Here is a 12,136-nt window from a genome sequence, read left to right on the forward strand (position 1 = left end):
CATTAAATCCAGTTCTGCTAAAGTGGACCTGAATGCCCAAACTTCCTCTCTGCTCAAAAAGATAGCCGATGGCCCAATAAAACATTTTTGGGTACTTTTCCGTTAGCCAGGCGCATCCACTAGGTGGCGATAAAACTCCACCAGAATTACATATTTCCCTACTATCCATGGCGGCCTGGAGGGGAAATAGTAATTAACGCCACTTAGTGGATGCGCCCGGCAAACGGAAAAGTACCCATTTTTGTTACAGCTGATAAAAATCCTGCAATAAATCTGCAGTGTTTACTTCCTGCTTTCATGGAAGCAGACATAGGGTTAACACCCTTTGTTTACAAATTAGCTGCTTTGCCAAGGCAGTCAGCTGACGCAAATGAGATCAAATTACAGTTGTGATTACTCACAGATGAGTGGGAATTAGACAGGCTAACTCTCCCAATACATAAAGGGGCATTTCTCTGTGGTCCTTATGCCCAGTGCAAGAGAATTCAGGTCCACTTTAAGTGCACTGGTATGCCAACGGAATACAACCAGTCACCTCCAGTAAAGTGTGCTCTGCATTGACGGCTACAGAGTGGCTCCCCCAGGACCGTCTAACGCCGATTGGTGTCAAGTCCTGGGGGCGGAGCCCATGCGCAATTGTTCTCTGCTGGGATCGCGGCTGGCAGGCTGTTTATGAAAAAAAAATTACAACGGCTTTGTTTGTTTTGTACAGCACTGCGATCTATCGCAGCGCTGTACTGGGGACAGCATCGTGACTTAGCTGTACCCTCGAGTGGCAAGGAAACAGATCCCTATAGTGATTAAAAAAAACATTTTTATCAAAAAGTAAATTATAATAAAATTAATAAAACAAAACAAACATTGCAGCAGCAATCAGATCCCACCAACAAAAAGCTCAGAAAAGGAAGCAAGATTCATTTGTGTGCTGAATTATATGGCCAAGCAGTAAACTGTTAAAGCTGCAGTGTGCTGAATTGTAAAAAAAAAAAAAATAGCCTGGTCACTAGTGGGGTGTAAGCCTGTGGTCCTCAAGAGGTTAAATGTATATAGTGGCCCTCAGGAGGGTTTTTTTTATATTGAGCTTAGGTTTTTTTCCAATGCTTACAAAAAAAATATATTCTAGCAAAAAATCCCTTTAACCATTGTAGATTGTACAAGGAAGGCAGACTTTTGCTGTTGTCCATCTCTTTAGTTTGTGGTAAAGCTGTATTGAAAAAAAAGTTTAACAGTGCATCAGCTCATTTGGAAGTGAACGTGAGCAATGTTTTACTGGGCAGCCAATTGCAAGGCAATGATTTTTCTCCGCTACCAGATCAATTAGCAGAGTAATGTGTCTGCCTCTTACTTATCTTCAGTAGAAATGGTGAAACATAGTGTGAGGTTGCTGAATGCTGCAAGCTGCAGTAGCTTTAGTAAAATGTTTTCAAAACTTCTGACTGCATCCCAGTTTCTGCCGTTACAGACATAAATTATTCATGCACTTTTGTTTCTCACATTATATGTGTGTGATTGGCAGCTGACCCATTCAGTGACACTGAAAGAGCAGTATAATCTCTGTAGCAGGCAGTGATTGATCCGCAGGAAGTGCCCTCTGTGGTGAATGTAGTCCTGCACACTGAATAACTGCTTAGTAATTCATGTGACTTTGCTGTCCTAGGTTGCTGTGTGCTGCATTTGTTTCTTTGTGATCCTTCCATTGAACCTGGTGGGGACAATACTTGGTCGAAACTTGGCAGGACAGCCCAACTTCCCGTGTCGTGTCAATGCAGTTCCGCGGCCCATCCCTGAGAAAAAGTGGTAAGGATTTATCATTGCTGAAGGGGAATTTCAAGCGAAATGGATTGCAGAATGTAGTTTACTGGTCATGGATAAACAATAGCTCTAAAAAGAAACCTTGTCTGTATACATGGAAACCTGGGTACCCATACACTTATAGGTTTGCAACAGATTCATCAGATAGATTCCTGTCAGGTCAAATCTGACAGGAATCTATCTGATGTGTGCTACACACTAGGAACAGATTTCCAATAGATTTGTTTGTAATTCAGTATGAAATGTATTGAATATCTATCGAAATGCATTGCTGCACTATTCGATCCAATGCAACGCTATGGGCCATCAATCTGCCTTCAGCAGCCAATCAACCTAGATTTTCCATCCGGACTGATCGACTAAATCAATCAGAAATCAGTCGATTGATCATGCTTTCTGCTGCATCGATTTCTAGCTGATTCAATCAGATCGGTCAAATCGGCCGTATATCGATGGCAGAAATCGACCAGTATGTGGGTACCTTTAGCCCCTTGTAGGAATGTATCAGATTTCTAAGCCTAGCTTGAGGTAGTAGTAAGCAGAGGTAAAGGGTGACTATAAACCATGAACCAGTCCTAACAGAAGTATAATTAAAGGAATACTATTGATCCCCAAGTGTTCTAAAATGACAATGTGCAAATAATGTCTAAGTAGTGGTGTAAACATTTTCCTACTTTTCATGTTAAATATCAGAGGCAAAAGCTGTAATTTATTGAGGGTAGGATTTAGCTATATTGGGACAAATCAATTACAGAAGGGGTGTCTGCTTCAATGCACAGCCAGAGTTGCATATCCGACTACAGAAAGCAAATATCAAACATATCAAACTCTGAAAGCAAAAACATTATGATAAAGCTGTGACAATTAGTTACATTTCCTCTGCTCTCTTCAGACACTTCAGTCAGAAACCGAGCTCCCAACAGCTGCAGCTCCTGTGTCCTGTCTCTCTCTCTAGAGTTAACTGATCAAGTGTGAGGGGAATTTCCCCTCTCCTCATGGCTCAGTCAGCATTCAGTTTTGGCGTCAGTAAACTTTGAATGTATTTTGCTAACAGTAAACAAAGAAGTTGCTACTAAAATGTATACACCAGTACTTAGCAGCACTTCCCAAACAATTCCTGTGCCGATTGAAAAAAATATGTGAATCGATAGTATTCCTTTAAGTATGTAAGTAGACAAGACAGACACAGAACATTTATATTGCGCTTTTCTCCTAGCAGACTCAAAGCGCCAGAGCTGCAGCCACTAGGGCACGCTCTATAGGCAGTAGCAGTGTTAGGTAACCTAAGTCTCCTCACTGAATAGGTGCAGGATTACTGAACAGGCCGAGCCCTTAACCAGTACATTATCCAGCTAATCGCCAGCATTCTGCATTGTAAAGTGATGACTTGGCCGGTGCCTGCATTCTGATGCAGTCTTTGGTAAGTTCCATTGGCTTACATTGGGAGGTTCCGGCTCTGAATGCGGAAGTGTAAGCCGATTGAACACACCATAGATCACGTCGGAATGCAGCGGCAGTCAGATTACTTGCCTCCCCGCAGATCCCGCACTCCCCTCCTGCACACTTCAGGATGCTCTGGGGCATCTTAACTGCATAAATGTTCTAATGAAGATGCGCATATGGAAAGTGTAGCGAAATGCATTTATAATGCTTTTACGTTTTCTATTCACAGGTTTATGGAGCCAGCTGTCATTGTGTGTCTTGGTGGAATTCTACCATTCGGATCTATTTTTATTGAAATGTAGGTTTATTTACTTACGGTATATTCTCTTAAATTATTATTATTGGTGGAATCAGGGTGTTAAAGTAAACCTGATATAAGGGAACTAAAGGATTTTCTACTTACCTGGGGCTTCACCAGCCTCCTGTAGTCTGTCAGCCTTCTCAATGTCCTCTAGGGCCAATCCACTGTGCTGCTGTAAAGTACGCAATCCAGCTTGGTTGCGGCGCACTGACTGTGCTTTTAGGGCGCACCATCTCCGTTGCGCTTCTGTAGCCAGGGAGCGTTCTGCGCAAGTTCAGTCTATGAGAGCGCAAACAGGTGCAAGGCCAGGAGTACGCATAAGCACTAGTCTGTGTGACCATGGAGAACCCTGGAAAGACATGAATGCTGACAGACTACAAGGTAAATAAAAATCCTTTTTGTTTCCTTCATCTCAGGTGCACTGTGGACTTTCAGGGTGTGTAAGTTTATGCACACAACAAAAAAAGGTTAATAAATGGCTGGGTGATTGTTGTTTGGGAATGGTTGTATTTCTCAAACCAGCTTAATAATTTCTTCTGCTTGTTTTCTCTTTGCAGGTATTTCATTTTTACATCTTTCTGGGCGTACAAGATCTACTATGTGTATGGCTTTATGATGTTAGTTTTGGTCATTCTCTGCATTGTGACTGTCTGTGTCACCATCGTGTGTACATACTTCCTTCTAAATGCGGAGGATTACAGGTGGTAAGTGTTGCCTAAACTTCACTGCACAAACTGTTAGCGCTTCGCACCCCATTCCTCAGATTTGGCCATTTAAGTGACCAGATTGGTGTACTAAGTGAGCCCGGAATGCAGCTTAACTATAGTCCATTCCATAGTTATAAATCTCTGAGATACTTGAGATGCGTACACACACCTGAACAGCGTCGTCCGTAGAGATCGGGAATTAATCCTTTGGGTGACAGTTTGGGACCAAGTACCATATTGACGTACCTGGTGTGTAAATTCAGGACTACTTTAATATATAAAAAAAAGTTGCCATGTGTACATGAATATGACTATAAAAACATAACTAGTTCAATTATGTACCTTTTTAACACTCTTGCTGTGGTGTGATGTGACCCAGATGAAAGCTGTAGTCAATTGACATTTTTTTTTAAATCCTGGACAAATAGTCACTGTATTTGCGCAGGTCTGGAGACTTCCACCCTTCCCCACTTGCTAAATCACGTCCACTCTTCTCTCATGAGATATTTTTTGTAGGTTGTCATTTATTTCTGCTTTCAGATGTTTCTCAAAATTAAGGATGCTGATTTTGTCTTGCAGGCAATGGACGAGTTTTCTCTCTGCTGCTTCCACTGCAATCTATGTTTACATGTACTCATTTTACTACTACTTTTTCAAAACAAAGTAAGTGTTTCTGTTTCATGTTGTCTTTATCACTCATAAGGCTTTGTGGACTAGTGATCTGAATTGCTGGACTTATTCTCATATTATGACTAGCTAATATGCCTGAAAGCCAACTAAGTAGAAACCAACCCCTCACCCAGTCGCAGCGTCCAGCTGGCACGTACTGACAGCGGGTCACATGATGCTGCTGTTGCCATGGAGATAACAGCTGGAAGCTGTGATTGGGCGAGAGGCCGGTTTCCATTTACGCTGGCGTGGCGTGCAGCAGTGCTGTGAAGTCGGGGAGGTGGAGCAATATTTAGGTACCTGGAGTCAGTGGTTTTATAAACTGAGGAGTCAGTCAAATGATTTTTTTACTGGATCTACAGCCCTGCTGTGCAGTTAGGGAGGACAGGAAGCTGCCTGCAATTGAATACGTTTACCCACCCATGTCTTGGTTAATGTCTGAATGTGTCTGTCATGACTTACGTAATTGTCTCATAAAGCCGATTTCAAGCTAGCCATATGCTTAGATTTTAAAACAATATTTTAAAAGATGTGTATTTTCTACGGGCTTTCACTAAATTGATTTCCAAATAATCCGTAGCAATCCGAACCTATTGATTCTCCCAAGGAATCTGTTAAAAGAAATATTGATCGAAAGGGTTTAACATTTTTCAGCCATCACAAAATTGACGTACTATTTTGTCTAATTCGCAGTAAAACATGAACTAGAGAGGGAAAAAATAGCAATGAATTTCACACACCGTTTAAATAAGCTGATTGGGGAAGTGCAGAGAATTGGTCATAAATTTAGCAATGCAGTGAATTAGTGGGAACATCAAATGGAGCTTTCTGTGATTAACTGCATATCATTGCCTTTCACAAAACGCAGCCATCCTGAAATTTGGGCAGAAGCTCTTAAGGTATGTACATACACATGATCAAAGTCATCTGAGGCGGGCAATAATGACCACCTCAGCTGCTAATCATGTATGTGTACAGGGGTCCTGGACCACCACTCCACAATTGGGTGTATCAACTTGGCAAAATCACAGTCAACTCCATTGTGCATACCCCCTCCTGCACTGCAACAGAGCGCTTAGTCAGCTATGCTTGACTTCACATCTGTGCTGCCCAACGATATTGCCCAATGGACTGGGTCCCAATCCCTGATGGGTGACATCAGTCAAATACGTGTACGCACATTTATACGTACTGCCTCTAGTTAAATTGTTGCCCCACCTCTTACTTGCCCTGAGAACCCAGACTGTCCCCCTTGTTCATAGCAGGCAGATGGACTGTTGAATGCTTCCACACTGCATTCTGCTTGCAGAAGACTTGTGGTTGGAGCTGGCTGACCAGGAGTGTAGCCACATGGTGGTGGGCAGGGGAATACTACATCCCAAAATTAATCAATTCTATGGCAGTGAGAGAACAGTGGTAGGATAAGTGTCGATGCCCTTAGGTTACTGATCTGTACATGCATTGTATACAACGCATTTATAGGTTTGCTTTACGCACTAGGTAGTTATAACATACAGGATTTTGTTAATTTACATTCTATACACTTTAGGATGTTCAGAGGTTTACTGTTCACTACATTAGAAACAACCTTCTAGTTGTGACATGATTAAATTGCTGGAAGGTAGTATTTGAAATTAAATGCTAGGATTTATGACCCTTTTTAGTAATCGATGCATCTTCACAAAGGTGTGACTACTTGCATACATGTTGTCTTAGTAACCTGTGTATGTTATGTGAAATTCAATCTGCCTGTTATATAATTCACCTCTTTCCTTCTTTTTTTTGTTTGTTCCAAAAAACAGGATGTATGGATTGTTCCAAACATCATTTTACTTTGGATATATGGCAGTATTTAGCACCGCCTTGGGAATTATGTGTGGTAAGTTACTTGGATATTATATTGCATTTAGATTTGCAGAACATGCAGAAAATAAGTTATCCAAGTTAGCATGTTTAGTCATCAAGCAATGCAAAGCAAAGGCTCTTATATATGGCAAATTTAGGACTCACTGTGAATACAGTACATATCTTCTGAGCATATAGCAAAAATAGCTTCAACTACTGTATATTACCCATCTCATTTAAAGACACACACTGAAACAAAAAAAATCATATGATTTGTATGTGTAGTACAGCTAAGAAATAAAACATTTAGAGCAGAGACATAAGTCTAATATTGTTTCCAGTACAGGAAGAGTTAAACTCCAGTTATCTATGCAAAAGAGCCATTGAGCTCCACAGCTCTGTCTTCTGACACTTGTTATCTCAACTGTCAGTCACTGTAATTTATTTTTCTCTCCAAAGAAAAAGAAGAGAACAGGTCAAAAGTTCACCGGGCTGCTCTGAAAAAAACTGCAAATAGCAGAGAATGATGCAATGTCATAAAAAAACACTGTATAACTGAAAATAAAAATATTATCTAGTAATTATCCATACTACACAACCAATTCATTATATCATTATTTATTTTAGTTTTTTTGCTTCAGTGTCTCTTTAAATTACAAGTTTTTTTTTGCTTTACACAGATTGGTTTGAAGTTTGCTGGATTCATAAGCATTGGTAGCGCATAAGCAAAACATTTAAAGTATATGGAGGCTGCCATATTTATTTCCTTTTAAACAATAGCAGTTGCCTAGAAGTCCTACTGATCTATTTGGCTGCAATAGTGTCTGGCAACTGGTATTGCTTAAAAGGAAATCATTATGGCAGCCTCCATCCTCCATATCCCTCTCACTTCAGGTGTCCTTTAAAGCAAACATTTAGAGCTTGTTGTAATGTACAATGTTCTAGCTGGAAAAAAAGGCTTATGAATTAGGCCTGGGTCCCACTAGCAGTGGTTTTCTAGGCGCTTATGACTTGTAAAGCTCTTCTTAATGTAATGCTATGGGTGACTTTTAAAAAATCACATCCCTCAAGTGGAATGACACACAAAGCATTTCATTAGCAAGAGCTTTTCAAATCACAAGCGCTCAGGAAATGGCTGCTAGTGGGTTCCAGGCCTTAAAGGATACTGCCACGCTACATAAAAAAAAAATCTAAATCTACTTTACCTGGGGCTTCCTCCAGCCCCTGGCAGCCTTCCTGTGCCCTCGCTGCAGCTCCGGTGGCTCCCAGTGTCCTCCATTACAGAAGCCTACTTCGTCAGGTCTGCTTCCGGGTCGGCTTCTTGTGCGCTGCACCACGCCGATCCTTCTGTAGTGTGACACTGTTCTGCCGAGTGTTAATATCTCCAACGAATAATGCTCTCATCTGAAAAAGTCTGAACTAGAGGACTCTTACAAAAAGGAAAACCCTTTTAAAGGGAAGGTCCAAGCTAAATAAAAAAAACAAAATCCATTTACCTCTGGCTTTTTTCAGCCCCTGGCAGCTGTCCTGTGCACTCGCCGCAGCTGCTGTGGCTCCCGGTCTCCTCTCCTTGCCAGGTCTGCTTCTTGTGCGCTCCACCACGCTGGTCATGTGGTCTAGCCGACGTCGTCAGGTCTGTACTGCGCAGGTGCATTAGTTCTGCGTCTGCGCAGTACAGACCTGATGACGTCGGCCAGACCCCAGGTAAGTGGATTTTTTTTTTTATTATTTAGCTTGGACTTTCCCTTTTAAAAGGGTTTTCCTTTTTGTAAGAGTCCTCTAGTTCAGACTTTTTTTTAGATTAGAGCATTATTAGTTGGAAATATTAACACTCAGCAGAACAGTGTCACACTTCAGAAGGATCTAGACAACTTGGCTATATTGGGCAGATAAAATGTAATGATTTATGCTGGGAATACACAGCTCCATTTTGAGCCATTAAGATGGTTCAATAGATAATTTCCGACATGTCAGATCACATTTTGATCGTTTCGCCGCTCGATTTCTCAAAGAAGTGAATTGAAGAAACATAAGAAAAACGAGCAGAAGATAAGAGAATCGAGCAGATAAAACGATCAGGCGCAGAATCGAGCACCAGAATTGACCCGTGTATTCCCAGCATTAGTCAGGGAGATGGCTTCAGACTTGGTGGCTTTGGCTTATCTTTCCTTTGAATTCAGATGCAGTGAGGCTCAAAAGGTTGAGCTTCATGAATGCATGCCTTATTCAACTTAGATAATGATGTAACTATGAAGCCCATTTGCTCCTGACCTAGCAGTGCAGGAAACCCCAGGAGGTGAAGTGTTGTTAGCTTAGATTGTTTGCTTGATAGTCATGTGGTGAAACGTGTTCTACAGGCTCCACAATCTGGATGGAAAGTAGTTAAACAGGTTAGAAAACCTAGAGTGTTCTGCAGGGACCACTATTTGTTGGGAAGCGTTGAGTAGCATCAGAAGTACCTGTCTTCACCAAGTATGAAGTGTGTGGAACCCGGAATTTTGTGGTTCACATGGCATTGGCTGTAGAGCAAAGACAGACATAACAATGACAATAGAGCAAATTACATACATTGACAGCATCGAAGATAAATACAGGGAGACAGGCAAAACTATGCTAACATTAGAGCATAGGGAAAAGCTTGAGCCTCTCAGGTGCTGGGAAGTATAGAGTGGGCAGCTGGATATTCGCTGTCTAAGGGACTGAGGTGCCACAGGCTGGAGTGCCTCCGGAGGACATGCCTGGTAGGGGGACTTGAGTTTAGCAGAAAGATTGCTTTGGGGAAGAAGGTACTCTTGCCTCTGGTGGTTCTTGAGGTGACAGTCCTGTAATGGCAAGGTCAGAAAACCTCATCTACTTATAAGCTACTCCCCCACAAGTGGCCACTGGCAGCATAATATGCATTAGATAACAAAAGTAGTATGGTATTGAAAAACAAAAAGGATAAGATTATCTAATAGTTAGGGCCTGTTTGCGCTAGACGCATTGCTATGCGGAAACCACTCCGCAATGCAAGAAAACTGCAACCAATTCACGTCAATGGAGTAGTTTCCATTGATGCGAATTTACTTACACAATGCCACGCGGGAGAAAATTATGGGTAGCATGCTGCAGTTTTCCGCAGCACCCATCCGAGTCCTGATAGCCGCCGACGGGAAGTCGCATCCGGTTGAACAGAAGACAACCGGAAGTACTTGCGGGGGTTGCGAGGCACTACTCTAGTGAAAACGGGCCCTAAAACATCTGATTGCCACCATATTAAAAAAAAAATTACAGTGAAAAATAAGTTTAGGGCTGTTTAGGCATAATGAAGTGCAGGAGTAGATTAGGTCCCTCAACATAAAGACGACCAAACAGAGGTAGAATTTTGTGAAAGTTTATGGTGTGCTTTTATGCAATATCTGATATCGCCTTTTATTAATCTGTTCTTTTTCCTCTTTTGCAGGAGCTATTGGTTACATGGGAACAAGTGCCTTTGTCCGGAAAATCTACACTAATGTGAAAATTGACTGAGAGGTCTAGCGGGAACAGGAACTGTGGATCAGTTGCTACTCTTTTCCAGGGCTGGGGGTGTACATGCACGTCAGTGCCAGAAGAGATTGGGTTTTAACACTGGGTACTGTGTTGGTCTCCGTTCTGTGGATGGCTTAAAATGGCATCTATTTCATTGATCCTAGTTTTCTTACAGACTGCTTTTCCAACCGGTCACAGCAAATGCTTGGATTATATGCAGTAAGCATTACTACAGTACATGGCTAATCTTCCCCAAAATAAGAAAAGAAACTAGCTCATAAAAGATGAATAGACTAGCTCTCTTCAGTGAAGAGGACACACAGTTTATTTAAAGCATTTGTTCCATTCAATAAATAAGAGGGAATCTTGGCTGCTCAAACTAGTTGATTAGTAGTCTTCTTGGTACCTTCTAAACACTCTATAAGATGGCTGTTCCAGGAATCCTCTTTTTTTTTTTTTTTTTTTTTTTCCCCTCTGATTTTTGTTGCCACTTTAGAATGTCCGTTTATATTTTGCTTGTGGGTTTCTAACCATGTTGTGGCCATTTTGTTTTGTTGAGACTACAACGGACAAAAACTGCATGTAAAATAACAGCTTTCCATGTATTTGGACCAGTGCCCCATGTATTTATCTCTGAAAGAATAAAAACGAAACTGCATTTTAAGAATCCATCCAAAGAGGGCTGAAAACAGCTGTTCTCGGCACTGTAATTCACTGTACAGTAAAATGAAATTAATTTGATTTTATGGGCCATGTGGGTCTGCATAAGACATTTTAATGGAATCCTATAATAATACCCCTCGCCCGCTCAATGTTGATTTGCTTTTGTTTCCATGTGTTGGAATATTTTTATGTTGTCTCTTTTTATTTTCTTTGTTTTTTTTTAGGGGATTCAATGAAGGCTTTACGTAAATATGACTGGGGAGATGTGTATATAACATAAATAATGTAATAACTTAGGTTTAGATCCCAAATGTATTTGGATGTACAGGTTTATTAAGGAGTTTTCTTTTGCTTTTGATTTTTGTTTTTTTTTCCCCCTGATGATAATTCTTCGATGTACAAAATCTGTGGCGTCGGGTGGCTTTTGACATCTTGCCTGCCATTGCATGAGACTTTCTTTTTTCTCCATGAGTGTATGTCTCATTTCCATACTGTTTTTTTTCTTCAGAAACTCTTACACCTAAGCCGGATTTGTAATTTAGAAAAATTTATTTTATTTCATTTTTTTTCTCTCTCGTTAATCGTATCTGGACACTTATGTAACATCTGAAGCATTGTGGCTTTGGAGTGTTCAGAAAACTGAAATAAAACTTTCAGATAAAACTGTTCTGGATGTCCTCTGATTTTTCTTTCCTTGTGATGTCATCTCGGCCTTGGAAAAAGCTGATTACATTAGTCCTCCGATAATGGCTATTTTACAGCAGAGCACTTGATGTTCTAGTGAACAAAGGGTGACATTTTTTGAATACATATTGCTTTTTTTATTTTCTCCTCTACATTTATTAGACATGATTGCACTGATATATTCAACACAATGACAATGCAGAAATCTTTGTTTCTCTCTTATGTATAGTTGATTGCATAATGTTAAAAGGTATGTTGGATTGGGAAATAAAAGTAAAATTACGCCAGTGAAATAGTGTGTACTTTTGCCGGTGTGCCGTTTTTAATCAAGGCCTTCCAAAATGTGTAATATGTTATCATATGCCATATCTGAGCAGCACATGCATTTTATGCCAGCTCTGCATCTTTCTGCTGTTATTTAGGCCCGGTTCACGTTACAAAATATGAACCAAACGGATCCGGTCTCCGCTTTGCCGGATCCGGAAGGCTCTGTGCACATTGG

The 12,136-nt window shown here is 40.9% G+C and overlaps 1 protein-coding gene across 1 annotated transcript in view; it reads left to right on the forward strand.

Annotated features, from left to right (window-relative positions):
* Positions 1 to 11,927, forward strand: part of TM9SF3 (transmembrane 9 superfamily member 3) — a 65,576-nt gene extending 53,649 nt beyond the window's left edge. Inside the window, exons 10-15 of the mRNA XM_068257565.1 lie at positions 1,658 to 1,797; positions 3,485 to 3,553; positions 4,114 to 4,260; positions 4,843 to 4,926; positions 6,735 to 6,811; positions 10,220 to 11,927. Coding sequence (XP_068113666.1) covers positions 1,658 to 1,797; positions 3,485 to 3,553; positions 4,114 to 4,260; positions 4,843 to 4,926; positions 6,735 to 6,811; positions 10,220 to 10,287 — 585 coding nt within the window. The 3' untranslated portion in view covers positions 10,288 to 11,927. The remainder of the gene's footprint in view (positions 1 to 1,657; positions 1,798 to 3,484; positions 3,554 to 4,113; positions 4,261 to 4,842; positions 4,927 to 6,734; positions 6,812 to 10,219) is intronic.
* Positions 11,928 to 12,136: the final 209 nt, after the last annotated feature.

The sequence above is a fragment of the Hyperolius riggenbachi genome, chromosome 10 (assembly GCF_040937935.1).
Source record: "Hyperolius riggenbachi isolate aHypRig1 chromosome 10, aHypRig1.pri, whole genome shotgun sequence".
NCBI lineage: Eukaryota > Metazoa > Chordata > Amphibia > Anura > Hyperoliidae > Hyperolius > Hyperolius riggenbachi.